Here is a 20,311-nt window from a genome sequence, read left to right as displayed (position 1 = left end):
CCACAATCCCCTGCCTGCATGTTACACCGATCATTCTCTCCCCATCCTCTGCATATTACAACTGTCATTCTGTCCCTATCCTCTGCCTGCCCTGCATGTTATTCCGGTCATTCCTCCCACAATCCCCTGCCTGCGTGTTACACCTGTTAACCCTAACCATACACATAAACCATACACACCCACCCCGCAGCCCATACCCCTAACCATACACACCCACCCCGCAGCCCATATCCCTAACCCTACACACCCACCCCAATCATATTTTGTGTATCTTCTGCCCAATTACGACAGGGTTTTCTCTCCTGATCTTTTCAGCTCCTTCAGCTTTGTAGTCGTATGGGCAGCTGTGCCTGTCAGAATAGCGATGGATGCCACAGAAAACATTTCCACAGCGGCATTCAATACCTGGCAGAATAAGTGCACATTAAGAACATTCACAATATCAAAGAGTTATCAAACTTCCTAAAGAGAAAAAAGTGGAGGTGTTGCCCATAGCCAGATCTAATGACTGCATACCATTTATCTTATATTGATAACGGCAGCACCTGTTCTTCTCTGTGACGGTCATTCAGCTTCATACTCACCTTTGAGAATGTGCAGCGGTGAGTGATGTTTCACGACTGCCCATGCGCATAAACATTTATTCGCATGTACAGCCAAATGTATTATTGGCCGGCTGCTCGCACACAGCAGTGTGGGTGGGAGGCGTCAGAGGTGTCAGCTGCCCGCCCTCTCCCCATACAGGGAGTCTTAGATCTGCGAGCACTGTAGAAATCATCATCATCTGATCAAACATTGAGTGACTTCGCCACCGCACGCAATTTGCGAATGGATATTTATACAAAACATCCATTAGCATGCGTGTGGGTGCAATCTGCGTGTGGGTGCAATCTGCGTGTGGGTGCAATCTGCGTGCGTTCAGACTTTCGTGCAGACGGCGGGCCGTGTTCAGATGACCCCCTTTGTGTATGTATGGAAATCTAAGCATCACATAGTAAACAAACCGCTAAATGGACATTTGAATGGTACAGTAGCGGAGATCCATAGGGTCGGTGCTGATAAAGAATTTCTACATGTTTAGTAAATAGGGGATTGTAGTGGAAACAATACATACAGTAAAACCAGTGGTTCCCAAACCTTTTTGAACCACGGCGCCCTAGAGTATCAGAATATTTTCACAGCACCCCTAGGTCAAAAGTTTCTTGTTCGTGAATTTAGAAAAAATATAAAATTAAGTAAAGTGGGTTTTTATGTCATACTTAGGATCAATTATGCAGCGAGAAAACTTTTTGGCAGGGGGGAGCAAAATTTATAGCTACGCCACTGAATCCAAGGCACCAGTGCAGGTGTCCCGAGGCACTGCAGGGTGCCTAGGCACACAGTTTGGGAACCACTGCATTAAGCATACATCTATTTATATACAATCTCCATATAAAAATTAACAAGAACATGGCACCCACCGGTGAGCCCAACCTTCTTACGGCACATATAGCAGCGGTTCTGTTTCTGCTTGGCTTTTTTTGTAGGGCATACCGGCTCATCACAGGAGTTCTGTGCTTTAACTGATGCTGCAGCTGTACAGAAGAAAACATTGTAATTACATATAAACTGCCCCTTCCATTCCTTTACTATACAATGTTAAATCTAGTCAAAGTAAATGATCATTTACCATCAGCACTGTCTACGGTCTCTTTGGCTTCAATATGCTTTCTCTTGCATCTCTTTTTGCCTTCTTGCAACTCTCTGCGATGTAATCCTTCATTTTCTACTACTGAAACACTGGAACTCTTCTCCAAGAGTATATCACAGCAATCGGGAGCATCTAATAACAACACATCCTTAGCTAAAGTACTTTCAGAGTAAAACCTGCCCGTATGTTAGCAGCCACTGCCACAGAAACATCACTGCTCACATTTCTATAGATTCTAAAGCTGGGAACACACTAGCAGGGGCGTAACTATAACTCCCCCATAGCAAAATCTTGATTAGGGCGCCGCCCCTACATAAGAGGTCAAAGAGGGGGGCATGTAAGTGCAGGTCAGAGAGGGGGGTGCAGGAAAGTGTAGGTCAGAGAGGGGAGCAGGTAAGTGCAGGCTGCCACCTGTGGGGGGGTTGGCAGGTACAGTTCAGAGAGGGGGGTGCAGGTAAGTGCAGATCAAAGAGTCACGCCGCACTTTTTTTGAGGGGTGAGGTAGTGCCCCGAGCGGCCGGGCCCCATAGCAGTTGCATCCCCTGCACCTTCTATAGTTATGCCACTGCACACTAGATAATTCAGGCTCTGAGCACCCTAATTCGGGCCTAGGGCTCTGAGTTCGGGCTCCTCAACTTGTATCCCAAAAACTCACTAAATGTCAACAGAGCAACAAATAACAAGCTGCTTTCTGACATGTAAACGATAGATTGCCTGCTTTGTGAGACAATGTTATTAATGAAACTGTGCAGTAGTAACACAAGCGACAAAGAATTAGAATTATTCGTACCCTATGCCCCGGTTTGATGAGTTGGTAGAAAATGTAGCCCACAGTCAGTATCTTACTACTCTTGATTTGACAAAAGGATATCGGCAGACTCCTTTGACAGGAGCTGCTAAGGCAAAAACACCTTCTCTACCCCAGAGGGCTTATTTTAGTACAAAGTGCTGCCATTTGGTTTACATGGTGCTCCAGCAACCTTCCAGATAGCTAAGAACAAGTTACTGCGGCCCCACAGGTTATATGCAGCCGCATATTCAGACGACATTGTTATGTTCTGCTCTAATTAGGAATTACACCTACCAAAGGTAGAGGCATTCTTAAAGTCTTTACATGCACACGGGCATACTGCCAACCCTGGGAAATGTGTCATTTGTATTGTGGAAGCCAAGTATTTGGGGTACATTGTGGGGAGAGGACAAGTTAAATCTCAAAATTGTAAGGTAGAAAAGCGGTTCTCACTTGGTCTATACCCAAATGTAAGTCGCAACTTAGTACATATCTCGGCCTGTTGGGTTCCACTGTGCTGTAATACAGTATGATAGGTGCAATGGCACTGCCCCTGCCCACAATACCCACAATACATTTGTTTAAGACCTTACCTGATGTCTCTTTTATTTCAGCAGGACTGCTCTCTGTCATTTCAGCAGGACTGCTCTCTGTCATTTCAGCCTGAGAAGAGCCGGCAGACTCTGGGAGTGGCAGAGAGCTGGTAAGAATAGGAAAGACCAAACATAAATAAGAGGTAATGAAGAAAGGTTCCATAGTTTGCTACTGCAACACAGGTCAGTAATGCCATGATTTATTTGGACATGACTACCTATTGCCCAAGCATTGTTAGAGGTTTTATAGGGCAGGGAAAAGCTTACCTGGCTTGTGTTTCTGGGAACACTGATCCTGCTGGCTCAACTACCTGGGTGGTGAGTATATCCTGAGACTCCAACACATTTTCCATTGACGCCACTACAAAACATGGCAAAAAGTGCTATTAGGGCAAGGACAGGATTAACCATGAAGAAAAATAAGCACATTGTTAGGGCATCAAGGAATGGGGGTAACCCAGACATTTTCCATTGTTGGATTTACAATGAGCCAAAATCCACAAATAGAGGCTGACAATAAAAAAATATATAATAATAATAACAATAATAATAATAAAAATAATAATAATAACATACATACATACTATAAACTTAGAATAGTAACATTTCAGGCCCTCATTCACAAATAAATAGCCTATGCAGGCTCACATGCAATACCTCAGCAACTCCCCGCCAGGGAGGTGCCCGTCCCCCTGGCATCTGGATGGCATACTATACATTGTATGTGGTCATTGTGCATATGATGTAATCGCATGCAATCCCATTCACTGCCCTGGGATAATTTTGCAGCTTTGCGGGTCAACCAGAATGACCCCCTTTCTGTAGGTATGGAAATAACAACCTAAGCATCAGATGCTGAACAATCCACTAAATGGATATTTTAATGGTACAGTAGCTGAGATTCATAGGTACAGTGCTGATAAAGAATATCTACATGTCTAGTAAATAGGGGATTTTTTAAATCCATTGCAATGGAAACAATACATTAAACCAGTGGTTCCCAAACCTTTTTGAACCATGGCACCCTAGAATATCAGGATATTTTTCAAAGCACCCCTCGGTCAAAAGTTTCTTGTTCATGAATTTAGAAAAATATTAAAGTAAACTGTGTTTATATGTCATCCTTAGGATCAATTATGTAGCGAGAAACCAGATTTGCTTTTGTTTGCCCATATATTTCATGGTTGGCTACCAACTCTGGTTTTGCTTACTGCTTTGCCCTGTAATGAATTTATCCTAAACCACCAATCCAAGGCACCAGTGCAGGTGTCCCGAGGCACTCCAGGGTGAATAGGCACGCAGTTTGGGAAACACTGAATTAAGCATACATCTATTTATAAACAATCTCCATATGAAATGAAACAAGAACATGGCAGCCACTGGTGAGCCCAACCTTCTTACGGCACATATGGCAGCGGTTCTTACTTTGCTTGGCTTTTTTTGGAGGGCATACCGGCTCATCACAGGAGTTCTGTGCTTTAACTAATGCTGCAGCTGTACAGGAGAAAACATTATAATTACATATAAACTTCCCCTTCCATTCCTTTACTATACAATGTTAAATCTAGCCAAAGGAAATGGTCATTTACCATCAGCACTGTCTACGGTCTCTTTGGTTTCAATATGCTTTCTCTTGCATCTCTGTGAGCCTTCTTGCAACTCTCTGTGATGTAATCTTTCATTTTCTACTACTGAAACACTGGAACTCTTCTCCAAGAGTATATCACAGCAATCGGGAGCATCTAATAACAACACATCCTTAGCTAAAGTACTTTCAGAGTAAAACCTGCCCGTACGTTAGCAGCCACTGCTACAGAAACATCACAGCTCACATTCCCATAGATTCTTAGGGGGATATTCAATCTATGGCGAGCACCTCCCATCGGGGAAATGCCCGCCGGGCCCTATTCAATGCTGTTTTCCCCGACAGCATTGAGCAGGGTATCTCGGCAGAACGAGCCCGACATCACTAGCTGTCGGGCTCGTTCTGCCGAGAACAGCCGGGAAGTGACGAGCTGCCGGCTGCAGCTCGCCTCTTCCCGGCCGCAACTCGCGGCCATGCCCCCTTTTCGCTCCCCGGCAGGCGGGACATTGAATCCCGCCTGCGTGTTCTCGGTCGAGCTGACCGAGAACGGGACTGGGTCACGGAGGTCGAGCAAGCTCGACCACCGTGACCTACACATTGAATACCCCCCTAAAGCTGGGTACACACTCACAGGGGTGTAACTATAACTCTGTGGGCCCCATAGCAAAATCTTGATTAGGGCGCCGCCCCTACATAAGAGGTCAAAGAGAGGGGCATGTAAGTGCAGGTCAGAGAGGGAGGTGCAGGAAAGTGTAGGTCAGAGAGGGGGGCAGGTAAGTGCAGGTCAGACAGGGGGGCAGGTAAGTGCATGCTGCCACCTGTAGGGGGGTTGGCAGGTGCAGTTCAGAGAGGGGGGTGCAGGTAAGTGCAGATCAGTCACGCCACACTTTTTTTGAGGGGTGAGATAGTGCCCCAAGTGGCTGGGCCCCATAGCAGTTGCGTACCCTGCACCTTCTATAGTTACACCACTGCAAACTAGATAATTCAGGCTCCGGGCACCCTAATTCGGGCCTAGGGCTCTGAGTCCGGGCTCCTCAACTTGTATCCCAAAGAATCAATAAATGTCAACAGAGCAACAAATAACAAGCTGCTTTCTGAAATGTAAACTATAGATTGCCTGCTTTGCGACACACTGTTATTAATGAAACTGTGCAGTAGTAACACAAGCAACAAAGAATTAGAAGTATTCGTACCCTATGCCCCGGTTTGATGAGTTGGTAGAAAATGTAGCCCAGAGTCAGTATCTTACTACTCTTAATTTGACAAAAGGATATTGGCAGACTCCTTTGACAGAAGTTGCTAAGGCAAAAACACATTCTCTACCCCAGAGGGCATGTTCCAGTACAAAGTGCTGCCATTTGGTTTACATGGTGCTCCAGCAACCTTCCAGATAGCTAAGAACAAGTTGCTGCGGCGCCACAGGGAATATGCAGCCGCATATTCAGACGTTATTGTTATGTTCCACTCTTATTAGGAATTGCACTTACCAAAGGTAGAGGCATTCTTAATGTCTTTACATGCACATGGGCTTAACGCCAACCCCTGGGAAATGTGTCATTGGTATTATGGAAGCCAAGTATTTGGGGTACATTGTGGGCAGAGGACAAGTTAAATCTCAAAATTGTAAGGTAGAAGCGGTTCTCACTTGGTCTAAACCCAAATTTAAGTCGCAACTTAGGACATTTTTCAGTCTGGTGGGTTCCACTGTGCTGTCATACAGTATGATGGGGAAGAGAAGCCGGCTAAACAGTGGACCAGTAGTACAGCACTGAGAGCACCTATTCAGCGGAAGGCATCCCTGCTTTGCAGGCTCTGCTGAGCGGGTAGCAACGGCACTGCCCCTACCCACAATAAATTTGTTTAAGACCTTACCTGATGTCGCTTTTATTTCAGCAGGACTGCTCTCTGTCATTTCAGCCTGAGAAGAGCTGGCAGACTCTGGGAGTGGCAGAGAGCTGGTAAGCATAGGAAAGACCAAACATAAATAAGAGGTAATGAAGAAAGGTTCCATAGTTAGCTACTGCAACACAGGTCAGTAATGCCATGGCTTATTCGGACATGACTACCTATTGCCTAAGCATTGCTCGAGGTTTTATAAGACAGGGAAAAGCTTACCTTATATAAGAAACTGCAAATAAATAAATAAATAATACCTGGCTTGTGTTTCTGGGAACTCAAATTCTGATGGTTCATCTACCTGGGTGGAGAGTATATCCTGAGACTCCAAAACATTTTCCTCTGACGCCGCTACAAAACATGGCAAAAAGTGCTATTAGGACAAGGGCAGGATTAACCATGAAGCAAAATAAGAACATTCTTAGGGCATCAAGGAATGGGGGTAACCCAGACATTTTCCATTGCTGGATTTACAATGAGCCAAAATCCACAAAGAGAGTCTGACAATAAAAAAAAAATAATAATAATAATAATACATACATACATACATACTATAAATATAGAATACTAACATTTAAGGCCCTCATTCACAAAGAAATAGCCTATGCAGGCTCACATGCAATACCTCAGCAACTCCCCGCCATCGAGGTGCCCGTCCCCCTGGCATCTGGATGGCATACTATACATTGTATGCGGTCATTGTGCATATGATGTATCGCATGCAATCCCATTCACTGCCCTGGGATCATTTTGCAGCTTTGCGGGTCAACCAGAATGACCCCCTTTCTGTAGGTATGGAAATAACAACCTAAGCATCAGATGCTAAACAATCCACTAAATGGATATTTTAATGGTGCAGTAGCTGAGATTCATAGGTACAGTGCTGATAAAGAATATCTACATGTCTAGTAAATAGGGGATTTTTTAAATCCATTGCAATGGAAACAATACATTAAAACAGTGGTTCCCAAACCTTTTTTGAACCACGGCTCCCTAGAGTATTGGGATATTTTTCACAGCACCCCTAGGTCAAAAGATTCTTGTTCATAAATGTAGAAAAAATATTAAATTAAGTAAATTGGGTTTATATGTCATCTTTAGCATCAATTACACCTACCAAATGTAGAGGCAGTCTTAAGGTGTGTACACACGGTCGACATGCTGCCGTGCGATGCGAGTCCCGATGCGATCTGATGGCATCGGGACTCGCATCGCACGGCATGAAGGAGAGCAGAGTAGAGGACAGTACCTGTCACCTCACCAGGTGCCAGGCAGGGGCACAGATGTCAGCGTGCTGCGACACCCGGGGCCGCGGCACAGCAACAGCTTCCCCCCACCGTGCAGACATCAGGCCATACCCCCCCCCGCCCTCCTCTTTAGGCGGACTTCTTCCGGGTCATCAGTCCTGCAGCGCAGCCCCAGGAGAAGCCCCTCTGGCCGCCGGAGCTATAGTGAGTATTAGGCACAAAGACTATAAAGTGCAGATCTGCACTATATAGTCTTGCCTGCCCTCACTATGTTGCTGCTGGTTTGCGCTCACTCGGGAGCGCGCATCGGCAGCGCATCGGACTCGCAAGCCCTCAAAAGTACACAATCGGTATGCGATATGGCTTCCAATGTGCACTATATCGGCAACATCGGAAGCCATATCGCCCCCGTGTGTACACATCATTAAAGTCTTTACATGCACACGGGCTTACTGCCAACCCTATGAAATGTGTCATTGGTATTATGGAAGCCAAGTATTTGGGGTACATTGTGGGCAGAGGTCAAGTTAAATCTCAATATTGTAAGGTAGAAGTGGTTCTCACTTGGTCTAATCCCAAATGTAAGTCACAACTTAGGACATTATGTAGCGAGAAACCAGATTTGCTTTTGTTTGCCCACATATTGCATGATTGGCCACAAACTCTGGTTTTGCCTATTGTTTGGCCTTGTAATGAATTTATCCTAAACCACCAATCCAAGGCACCAGTGCAAGTGTCCCTAGGCACTCCAGGGTGCCTAGTTTGGGAAACACTGAATTATGCATACATCTATTTATAAGCAATCTCCATATGAAACAAAACAAGAACATAGCACCCACTGGTGAGCGCAACCTTCTTACTTTGCTTGGCTTTTTTTGGAGGGCATACTGGCTCATCACAGGAGTTCTGTGCTGTATCTGATGCTGCAGCTGTACAGAAGAAAACATTGTAATTACATATAAACTTCCCCTTCCATTCCTTTACTATACAATGTTAATTCCAGCCAAAGGAAATGATCATTTACCATTAGCACTGTCTACGGTCTCTTCTGTGTCACTATGCTTTCTCTTGCATCTCTGTAAACCTTCTCGCAACTCTCCGTGATGTAATCCTTCATTTTCTACCTCAGAAATACTGGAACTCTTCTCTGAGAGATCGGGAGCATCTAATAACAACACATCCTTAGCTAAGTACATTCAGAGTAAAACCTGCCCGTACGTTAGCAGCCACTGCCACAGAAACATCATAGCTCACATTCCCATAGATTCTAAAGCTGGGTACACACTAGATGACTCTGCAAACAATATATTGCTCATGATTTCCCTTGAACTCCCTGGAACAAATTATACTATGTGTACACACAATAAGGGGCTGATTCAGAGCTGTTCCATAGGGTCCAAATTCAGCCCTGTCCCGAATTCGGACCCTAATTCAGGCTCCGGGGCACCCTAATTCGGGCCTAGAGCTCTCAGTTCGGGCTCCTCAACTTGTATCCCAAAGAATCACTAAATGTCAACAAAGCAACACATAACAAGCTGCTTTCTGAAATGTAAACTATAGATTGCCTGCTTTGTGAGACAATGTTATTAATGAAACTGTGCAGTAGTAACACAAGCAACAAAGGATTAGAAGTATTCGTACCCTATGCCCCGGTTTGATGAGTTGGTAGAAAATGTAGCCCAGGGTCAGTATCTTACTATTCTTAATTTGACAAAAGGATATCGGCAGACTCCTTTGACAGAAGCTGCTAAGGCAAAAACACCTTCTCTACCCCAGAGGGCATGTTCCAATACAAAGTGCTGCCATTTTGTTTACATGGTGCTCCAGCAACCTTCCAGATAGCTAAGAACAAGTTACTGCGGCCCCACAGGTTATATGCAGCCGCATATTCAGACGACATTGTTACAGTATGTTCCGCTCTAATTAGGAATTACACCTACCAAAGGTAGAGGCATTCTTAAAGTCTTTACATGCACACGGGCATACTGCCAACCCTGGGAAATGTGTCATTGGTATTGTGGAAGCCAAGTATTTGGGGTACATTGTAGGCAGAGGACAAGTTAAATCTCAAAATTGTAAGGTAGAAGCGGTTCTCACTTGGTCTATACCCAAATGTAAGTCGCAGCTTAGGACATATCTCGGTCTGGTGGGTTCCACTGTGCTGTAATACAGTATGATAGGTGCAGAGCAGCCGGCTAAACAATGGACCAGTAGTACAGCACTGAGAGCACCTATCCAGCGGAAGGCTTCCCTGCTTTGCAGGCTCTGCTGAGTGGGTAGCAATGGCACTGCCCCCTACCAACAATAAATTTGTTTAAGACCTTACCTGATGTCGCTTTTATTTCAGCAGGACTGCTCTCTGTTGTTTCAGCCTGAGAAGAGCCGGCAGACTCTGAGAGTGGCAGAGAGCTGGTAAGCATAGGAAAGACCAAACATAAATAAGAGGTAATGAAGAAAGGTTCCATAGTTAGCTACTGCAACACAGGTCAGTAATGCCATGGTTTATTCGGACATGACTACCTATTGCCTAAGCATTGTTAGAGGTTTTATAAGACAGGGAAAAGCTTACCTGGCTTGTGTTTCTGGGAACACTGATCCTGCTGCTTCATCTACCTGGGTGGTGAGTATATCCTGAGACTCCAACACATTTTCCACTGACGCCGCTACAAAACATGGCAAAAAGTGCTATTAGGACAAGAGCAGGATTAACCATGAAGCAAAATAAGCACATTCTTAGGGCATCAAGAAATGGGGGTAACCCAGACATTTTCCATTGCTGGATTTACAATGAGCCAAAATCCACAAAAAGAGGTTGACAATATATAATTAATAATAATAACAACATACATACATATCTGGCGTCACGAACAGGATCTAGTCGACGCAGAGTATAATCCGATACCAGGATGGACGCAGTTCAGGTCGGGGGTGGGCAGGCACCCGCTGTGCCCCCCAATGCTGACCAACAGGTTGTAGCCCCAGTGGTAGTACCTGCCCCAGCAGCGACACCTCATGCTCCCATCACACTACCCTACTGCTTTGGGGCCCCATGGATGCTGACCTACAGTGGGGACCCCAACAAGGGCGCCACGTTCACGGCGTTTAAGAATCAACTGAAGTCCATGTCCCAGCTCTACACCCTGAGCGAAGAACAGAGGGTACAAATTCTGATCGGCCAACTCACGGGCTCCGCCCTCAGTGAGGTCGAATCGTGGGCGGATGACCAAAAGACGGACACCGACCAGATCTTGAATCGGCTGGCCACGATCTTCGAGACCGCCACCCTCCTGGAGTTGAAGATGCAACTCTATGGTCGGAAACAGCGGCCAGGCGAAACCCTCCGGGATTTCTCCCTGAGTCTACAGAAGACCCTGAAGCTCATCCAAGCAGCTGATAAAGATGAGATTCGTAATGGCGACGAGACGCTCACTATCCAGTTCGTGGAGGGAGCGTCGAACCACAACATCAAGACCCAATTTGCGAATCCTAAAGATGCAAATGCCGGGTAAACCCTTCGCGGACTTTAAGCACACCGCCATTTTAACCATTGGGAACCACTCCGACCCCGAGGTGGAGTATCCGGAAATGACGGGGTCTCGAGGCCCCATAGCTACGAGCTACGAACAAGTCGCACGGCCAAAGGACCGGTCCAATCAGAGTGTCCAGCAGCCAACGGGAAACTTGGACCAATCCCTACAACGTCAGGTGGAAGACCTGACCATCGGAATGGCTGCGATGCAGCGGGACCTACGCCAGCTAACCTGGCAAGCCGCGCCGAACAGCGGAGGGACCAGATGGAGGACGGAGAGGCAACAGTCGAGCCAGAGTTGATGGGACCCGCCTCGAGAATATGGAAGGCGGGTGACCGACCAATTTGATCATCAGGGCCAGCCCATCTGTCGACGCTGTCAGGAAGCCGGGCACATCGAGCGAAACTGTCCCTCATCCGACCATTTAAACTCCAATACCCCGAGGGGGAGGGCCGAACCTCGGGGAGTACAGGAAGAGTAGGTCCAGGTGAAGACGGGCAGACCTACTATGGCAGACAGAGCCATATAAGTGTAGGCGAATTATCTGCCAGGTTAGACCGTGACCCTCAGGTTCGCATGAAAAGTCGAGGGAAAGTTATCTGGTTCCACGTCCAACGTGGATATGGGTTCGTTGAGTGTATTGACCCAAAGCGAGAAATCTTCGTCCACTACACCCCCATCCAGAAGAGTGACCCAAGGAAATTATACCAAAGCCTGAGGGCTGGAGAGATGGTAGAATTTGACATCGTCAGAGGTGAGAAGGGCCTCCAAGCAGTGAACGTCACTGGCCCTGGTGGTACTCCTGTTCGAGGCAACAGATACGCGGCAAGAAACAAGTGGTATGGGAGCCACCCACTTCGCCGCAGCCAACCTCGGGGGAATAGTATGCACTCCAAGAAAACAGCAAGAGTGGCAAGACACACAAAGGAAGGGCCGAATGTATGTAGTCAGCGGTACTCTCATGCCCGAGTGCAGAACGAGCTGATGAAAGAGGACCCATCACGACGCGAAGTACACCCCAAATGGAAAACCCGCCCTTATATGGCCACTAAGAGGCCTACGTCGACAACCGGGAGCTACCAGATGGGAGATCCAGATGGAACCCGACAGCAGCGGATCCATCGCAACCATCATAAGTCACACCCCAATCGAATCCAGTTGCCCCTCAAGTCAAGCAGCAAAGTGAGCGATAATGACGGCCAGAATTTCATCCTGAACATGTTGCAGAGTACAGTGGAGCTGTCTCCGAATGGGGGGTGGTCAACATTCCTCCCACCAGGGGTACCACTGTTGTGGTATAGAGCATAGTCATACTTATATAAATGTTATTGAATGCTTTGCACCATTGTTCATCCGTCGACAATGTTGCAGACACTGTTTAGTCACCTTGCTAATGTTGTATCTGTTTGTAAATTATACCTTGATTCAAGGAACGGACTCAGTGGTTCCAGAAAGGTATCACAGCTCAGGACTTGTGTTTGTGTTGGTGTGCCCGAGGACACGCACATTAAAAAGTATGGGCGGATGTAACACCCCATAACTGTGGAATAATAGGTGCTGTGTATTCCAGTTACCCAGGGGTTAATATACCTCAGCACCAGGCAAAACTCAGCCCTAAAGAGTTAAACCCAGGCAGGCTGGAGTGTGACAGGAAGAGAGAGGTCAGAGGTGACTTGAGCCAGCAGTGTGAGAGAGGAGGAAAGGCAGAGCACATGAAGAGGAGACTTCTCCTGCAGCTGAGTGACACTGTGGAGAACTCCTGTATAGAGAGAGAGGAGGACAGCAGCGTGGCATCTGTGACCCCTGACCTGCCAGACGCTTGAGCAGCAGGGATCTACAGCAATGAATGACAGCCCAGCCTGTAAGAGAAGGAGCCAGTCGGGCAGCGTGCACAGTCCAAGAGAATACAGCAGCTCAAGGCCCAGCAGACAGCAGAGTCTGGACACCAGAGGCAGAGACTGGTCGGAACCAGCACCAGCAGCTGCTACAGGTACACTACTGAACACTGCCCCCACCTAGCACACCCTGTTAGGCTGCCTGCCCAACACCTAGTACAGCCAGCAGCCCTGTGTAGCTGAGTGCGGCAACGCTGAGGCGCCCGTACTAGCATTCCCTGGAGGGTACACAGCACCAGAAAGAACCCAACTATCCTCAGCCGGAGCTGGCATCCTACACCAGGTACTCTAAGTCCTACCCCTTGAGGCCCTTTTCCCCAGGCCTTTCTCATTTCCCAGGACCACTGATGGAAGTCACCCCTGAGGTTTAATTCTGCATTGCCCTGTTTAGTGGGAGACAATACACCAGGAGTTTTCCTAGTGGATGGGATTACGGTGATAGAGTAACAGTGCCACCCGGTGGACAGAGGGTAGAAACACGGTCCTCATGCAAAAGAGAGAGTGGGACTAACCCTAGTTACTGAGGCCCTTATTCTGATCGGTGCGGATATATCAGCGTGCATTCGGCCCGCCGATGTTTTGTGTCTGCGCATGTGCAGAGGCGTCTCTGCGCATGTGCGAGCGGGGCGTACGGCCAAATCCCGCATGATATGTGAACACTCCGAATAGGGGGTGGAGAGGGGCGTGAAGGGCTATTTGGGCTCATTACCATATGCATACGCCCCGCGTTTCATGGGAGTTCCCATGAAAACGCTGGGCGTACGTATGGTAATGCGGCCGTGACGCACGTGTAGGGGGCGGACATATGACATCGCCGGATGTCAGCTGCCCGCCCAGATCCCTGCTTTTGCACTGAAAAATGTCCGTGTGGTCTGAGGTTGCGGGTGCTGGTGGAGCACTCGGTCCTGCATTCGATGGTCTGCGACCATCGAATGATGGGGGAGGTTCCCTTAGATGGAGGAGGCGTATTCCGTGAAAAATACACGTGCGGTCCGTTCGGGCAGCTTCTTACCGCATACGGACGGAGTTGGCGATCCGTATGGAAGGCGGGGTTTCGCACGCACGGTCCTGGCCGCATAATCGGCTCCGGCCGCACCGATCAGAATAAGGGCCTGAGTGATTTCGTCCCTGGACTCAAGCCCTGTGCACGGGCCCTTTGTGGGATTTACCGGCTTAACCGATAGAGTGTACCCGGGTACTTCGATTTAGTAACATTGTGATGTTATGCTTAATGTTGAAAAGGCCTGTTTAGTGTAATATAAAGTGTGGCGACGCTCATTCGTATTCGGTGGTATTGCTGCTCCCAAGTGTAAACAGTGCATCGAGTCGGTCTGCAGTATGTCGGGCCTGACTCAGTAAGAAGCAGTCCTTCTCAACCGCAGTGATACCACGAATATCGAATGACCCAGGGTTACCGGTAACTCTATTGTCTTGTTATCGTATGTTACGTTTGCACGTAGACGGTTGAATTCATTGTTGAGGTATATGTATACCGCGAATTGCATTGCACTTATAGTATTGTGATACTGTTGAACTACTGTCACTTTTGTGCGTAAGGGCAGGTCGGCGTTGCTAGTGGCCGTCCCAGTAATAAAAGGTTAACGTTGTTTTTGTGTCAAAACGAGAAGACTTATGCTGTGTACACACGGTGCAATATGATTGCTAGCGATATATTGCTAGCAATATATTGCCAGCAATCATATTGCTCAGTGTCTCCTTTTCATCAGCGATGAAAAGGAGACACTGCTATGGGACGGAGGGGGAGTGCAGCAGCAGCAGACGCTGCTGCTGTCACTTTGAAGGGAGGAAGGAGGGAGCAGCGGCACGGGGCTGGGGAGATTAATGCTGATCTCCCCGGCGCTGACCTCCGTGAAGGGAGGAGGGAGGGAGCAGCGGCACGGGGCTGGGGAGATCAATGCTGATCTCCCCGGCTCTGACCTCCGTGAAGGGAGGAGGGAGGGAGCAGCGGCACTGGGATGGGGAGATCAATGCTGATCTCCCCGGCGCTGACCTCCGTGAAGGGAGGAGGGAGGGAGCAGCGGCACTGGGCTGCGCTGACCTCCCGGCACAGTGATTGCCGGGGAAAGCCGCTGGTCGCAGGAGCATGCTCCAGCGACCAGCAGGGAGTGCACACGGGAGCGCGCAGCTCAGTGACCATATTCCCAGCGATTTTACCTAATATTGCTCCCGTGTGTACACACCATAGGATCCGCGAGATCGGAGAAACACGACCCTCCCTGCATCCCTCAAGGTAACCCTTCTCAGGTGTTTACACATACTATAAATTTAAATACTAACACTTAAGGCCCACATACCCTACGAAATAGCCTATGCAGGTTCACATGCAATACCTCATCAACTCCCTGCCAGGGATGGCATGCTATACATTGTATGCAGTCATTATGTATATGATGTATCGCATGCAATCCCATTTACTGCCCTGGAAGCTGATGTTCATTTATTGCAGCAGTGACATACTCCAGATACGATCCACATAGGACATCGCATCAGATCGGAATCGAAAGTAAATGACATATGATTTGACACTTTTCACATATTGTGTAAGTGTATGGCCACAGATGTGGCAGATGTGTTACACAACATTAGTTTTGGGATCTCATCAAAGACTTTGCAATTAGAAAAAGTAGGAGAAAACTTTTCAAATATCAATATAGTGGAAATAAATGCTGTTCTACATCTTACTTTAAAGGTGACCCTACACGGTGCAATTATTGTGCGCAATTTGGACTAGATAGCATCGTATTCGTTTGCAAGGCAATTTGATGCAATCTAGTACACAAAGTAGATGCAGCACATACTTTTTGAGCTGTGTGATGGGATGTGCACAAGAGCGCACATCTCATCTCACCTGTACCGTATATGGGCACCTTAGCCTTTGTTTCATTTCAAAAGTTACAATTTTATTTTACAGTTTATTGTTGTTTATGTTTTGAATTAGATACCTGTACAGTATATTGTATATGAGGGCAACAAAACCTTTTATGTGCTTAGGGCCTCTAAAGGTAATATTCCGGCCATAATTGCTATGTTAACTAAAGAAAATACCATAATCAACATGTAGATCTTAATTTTTCAATTGTCAATCAAAAATATGAATTAATTGTTAAAAAGGCTTCAACCTTATACAGTATGTTTTATTTTCTCTTTGGATATGAGTGTGACGGTATGGGCAGCAGTGCACCACTTCTCCTCTTGTATAAGTTGTTACACTACCCCTTCCATTCACTTACATTTTCTGGCCAACCACTTTTTACACTTCTTTAATCCCTGGCTATGACTGTATGAACCTATTTCTGTAATGTAGCTAATAAACCTGCTTACCGTGATATGCATTTGGCAAAGGAACATTTTTTACTTACTATTTCCCAGAATCCATTTGTCAATATACTGTAACTGAAGTATGATAAACCTCCCAAAGTAGTTTATGAGCATAACCTAATAACTAGGTATGTATGCAACCTCATTGCGGGTGGAAGTATGATGCCACTGGGGCGAGACTTTTTTGGGAAAGGTACAGATTTAATGGGGGAAGTATGCAGGAAAGGAGCATACACAATCAACATGTTTGCACAACAAAAAGCTATGCCTGTCATAAATATTACCATTAAGCAAATACATTTGTGGTTAGTGTCCCTTTAAACTAGAATTTATTTTGATACAACTGCATTATTGGAGAGATCAGTTTCTATTACTAGTAAAAATATTTATTAGAAAGAGCACAGACCACTGATTGCATGGGCATACCTGTTAGACTGTTCCCTTCATCAGGGTTGTTCTGACTCTGTAGATGTTCTTCATAGCACACAGAGCAGAGTCCACTGGTATCTGTATCACCATAATTCCCGCAACCATTGGGACAGAGAGGTGGTTCCTCGTTATTATTGGTTTTCTGCTCCATTTTTATCCACCAAGTAACTAAAATTAAACTGTACAGAGACTATGGTCATGCTCAAGGAAGATAAAGTACAGTCTGTGCAGCAAATACGTTTCTCTTTCCCAAGTCTAGCGCTAGCTACTCACTTGGTTCGAAGCTGTACAGCATGGGTCTTCAAACTGCGGCCCTCCAGATGTTGTGAAACTACAAATCCCAGCATGCCTTGCCACAGTTTTAACACTCCCTTATAGCAAAACTGTGGCAAGGCATGCTGGGATTTGTAGTTTCACAACATCTGGAGGGCCACAGTTTGAAGACCCATGCTGTACAGCATCGGAGTCTTACACAAGATCACCGTCCTCCCAAACCTCGTGCTCATGATATGCCTGTGAAAGCCTGGACCCACAAACCTTGGCTTGTTCCTGTAAAAAGTACACACACATATAATATAATTATATATATATATATATATATATATATATATATATATTATTTATTTATTATTTATTTATTTACAGTTTCTTATACAGCGCAGCAGATTCAGTTGCGCTTTACAATAGTAGAATATATATACAATATACAGGTTGAGTATCCCGTATCCGAATATCCGTTATCCGAATTATTCTGAAAACCATACATTTCAGAAAGTGAACAAAATTTTTTTATTTTGCTAAAAACTTACTGGGGACATCTGTAACAGCACTAATGAGGGAATGATATGTAACTGGCACTATATATGTGCAAGACAGTGATTGCTTGGCATTTAAATTCAGTGCCTGAGATTGTACACAAACTTTGTTTCATGTTTTGAAACCATGTTTTATGCACAAATAAAATATATTTGTGTTTATTTCATGTGTTTGATGTATATGTACAACATAAATGCAAGATACCTCAAGATACATCATTGAAATATTAAAATATTCCAAAATACGGAATAATCCGTTATCCAAAATTCTCCTGGTCCCGAGCATTTTGGATAAGGGATACTCAACCTGTATATATATATATATACATACACACACGTTAGAGCTGACTCATCTCTTAACATAGGCTTCTTTGGTGAGAACTGCCAATAGGAGCCTATGTTAACTCCATAACATGGGGTTCTATGGAGACGCGAACAGCAAATCAGGCGTAGAGCTCTGCGTATGTATGTATGTATGTATGTTGTATATATGTATGCAATAAAAGCTGTACTTTAGAGGGTATGTATGTTTTCATTTTAGCATTGGTCCTAAATCCCAGCAGACCCTTTAATGCCCTGCCTGCAGGGTTTTGTGGTTCTCCAAGACCCTGCATGCGGGGAGACTTGCTGGGAATATATATCTATTCATTTATTCTACTCAACTTATACATACACACTAGCACTGCCAGGTCAAACCACTGGCACTAGTAAGTAGCTGCAGAATCAGTAGTAGTTTAGAACTGCTGTCCCCACACCAGAGGAATATTCAACTGCTCCATTAGTATGTTATCCAAAAGTCATAACATAATTTGAGGCAGGGAAATAGGCCACAGCCAATGAGCTCCCAACTGCCATGCATTTGAAAAATGACAGTTGGTAAATGGGCCCCTATTATGATAAGCCTACATCAGTACTGTACAGTTATTTTGTGCTATGATAATGTTTCCCAACAAGTGTAAGCCTTTACTATCACACATACGAGCATTTTCTTTGTACATTATATAAGATAATGACAGATAGTAAAGAATTATTATTGGACACAGATAAAGTATAAAGATTTATCTTCAGATCTGGCTGGTTGGAACAAAAACATGGTAATGGATGTGAGCAAATGACAGCTGACCATTTGCTTGGAAATGCTGGAAAACTGACAAACTGTCATTCAGATATTACCAGGTGTTTGTTCCAACCAGCCAGATGTGAAGATAAATCTGTAGGTGTATGGTCACAGTGACAAGCCATCTACTAAACTGTTGTTAAATGTGAAGCTGCTGTAGGATCAACTAATAAACACCTGTATCTGTGCCAACTGTGGCTTTCTTACCCGTTATCTACTTAGTCCAACTCCCCTGGTCACTCTATTAGTGTGTTCACCGTCAGAGCATACACAACCATCAACCACCTCCTACTGTGTACCAGACAGCTGTGTACAGAGCAACTGAGTTGTGATGCAACAATAGGTTATGTCAGAGATGTGGTTACTCATATCAACCAATCAGCTTCTGTCATTTTATAGGCTGTGGTAGATAAAAGCTTGAAGCTAGAAAAAAGCTGTTTGGTTGCTATTGGCAACTTTCTTTTCTTAATTGGAAATGTTGATACATCATCTCCCCAATATCATTGCTGTGCTCTGTCCATAGCCCTAACAATACACTTATTACAGCAAAGAGACAAAAACAATGCAAGTTGTATCGGCTGTAGTCCAGACTTAGGAGTATTCAATAACACTCACATCAGGGTATGAGAAATGGCGTCCCAGTAATAAGGAACCAACTCTATATTAATCCATGTGTTGTACTATATATATATATATATATATATATATGGCAAACAAGAAACAAAGTGCGCCCTATTTAGATATGTCCACCACCATAAGAATTTGTGACAATATAAATCACAATACAACAGATTTATTATAATATAAATATAAAAAGATAATAAAACATTCTGTTCATCTGTGTGGAGTCATATATTCAACCACGGTCAATAGTACAAGGACACCCAACGCGTTTCGTCGTTGAAAACGACTTCCTCAGGGGTAACCGTCTAGGTGGTAGAGGAAAGTGATATTACATTCTGTTCACAGCTCAAAGGTAAGTAGACCTGATAATGAGCACTAAAGGTACATACCCATAGGTAACCTAACCTTTGGAGAAAGATGATCCCTTCTCAGTGTAAAAGGTTTTCAATTAAGACTCAATATATAGATAAAAGGGAGAGGACCCTTTGTAGATCCCAATCCTGATGCCAAAACTGCATCCGTAAAACAAAGTCTAAAAATATATATAATATGTCTATATATACACATACATATACACACAAATACAGGGACTCAACACTCTCCATAATGAACTAACTCACCTTACTATACAATTAATCAAATAAATAATGGGGTTTTAGTTCATTAATTGATCAATGCATTTAAGCTTGCAGCCCATCGCCAAGGGACCCCATTTCACTGCAAGTCCTACACTAACAATAGTCTCTTAGTAGTAAGGTGAG

The 20,311-nt window shown here is 45.3% G+C and overlaps 1 protein-coding gene across 1 annotated transcript in view; it reads right to left on the bottom strand.

Moving 5' to 3' along the window:
* Nucleotides 1–256: 256 nt before the first annotated feature.
* LOC146073052 (uncharacterized) overlaps nt 257–20,311 on the bottom strand; it is a 31,076-nt gene continuing 11,021 nt past the window's right edge. The window contains exons 8-21 of the mRNA XM_083180228.1: nt 16,992–17,173; nt 10,371–10,464; nt 10,128–10,210; nt 8,826–8,966; nt 8,662–8,730; nt 6,812–6,905; nt 6,531–6,613; nt 4,663–4,815; nt 4,499–4,567; nt 3,341–3,434; nt 3,074–3,180; nt 1,670–1,822; nt 1,461–1,574; nt 257–405 (exon numbers count right to left, since the gene is read on the bottom strand). Coding sequence (XP_083036354.1) covers nt 257–405; nt 1,461–1,574; nt 1,670–1,822; nt 3,074–3,180; nt 3,341–3,434; nt 4,499–4,567; nt 4,663–4,815; nt 6,531–6,613; nt 6,812–6,905; nt 8,662–8,730; nt 8,826–8,966; nt 10,128–10,210; nt 10,371–10,464; nt 16,992–17,173 — 1,585 coding nt within the window. The remainder of the gene's footprint in view (nt 406–1,460; nt 1,575–1,669; nt 1,823–3,073; nt 3,181–3,340; nt 3,435–4,498; nt 4,568–4,662; nt 4,816–6,530; nt 6,614–6,811; nt 6,906–8,661; nt 8,731–8,825; nt 8,967–10,127; nt 10,211–10,370; nt 10,465–16,991; nt 17,174–20,311) is intronic.

The sequence above is a fragment of the Crinia signifera genome, chromosome 4, assembly GCF_055691185.1.
Source record: "Crinia signifera chromosome 4, ASM5569118v1, whole genome shotgun sequence".
Taxonomy (NCBI): Eukaryota; Metazoa; Chordata; class Amphibia; order Anura; family Myobatrachidae; genus Crinia; species Crinia signifera.
Note: the sequence above shows the minus strand (reverse complement) of the source record. Positions and strands in the feature narration are given on the sequence as shown.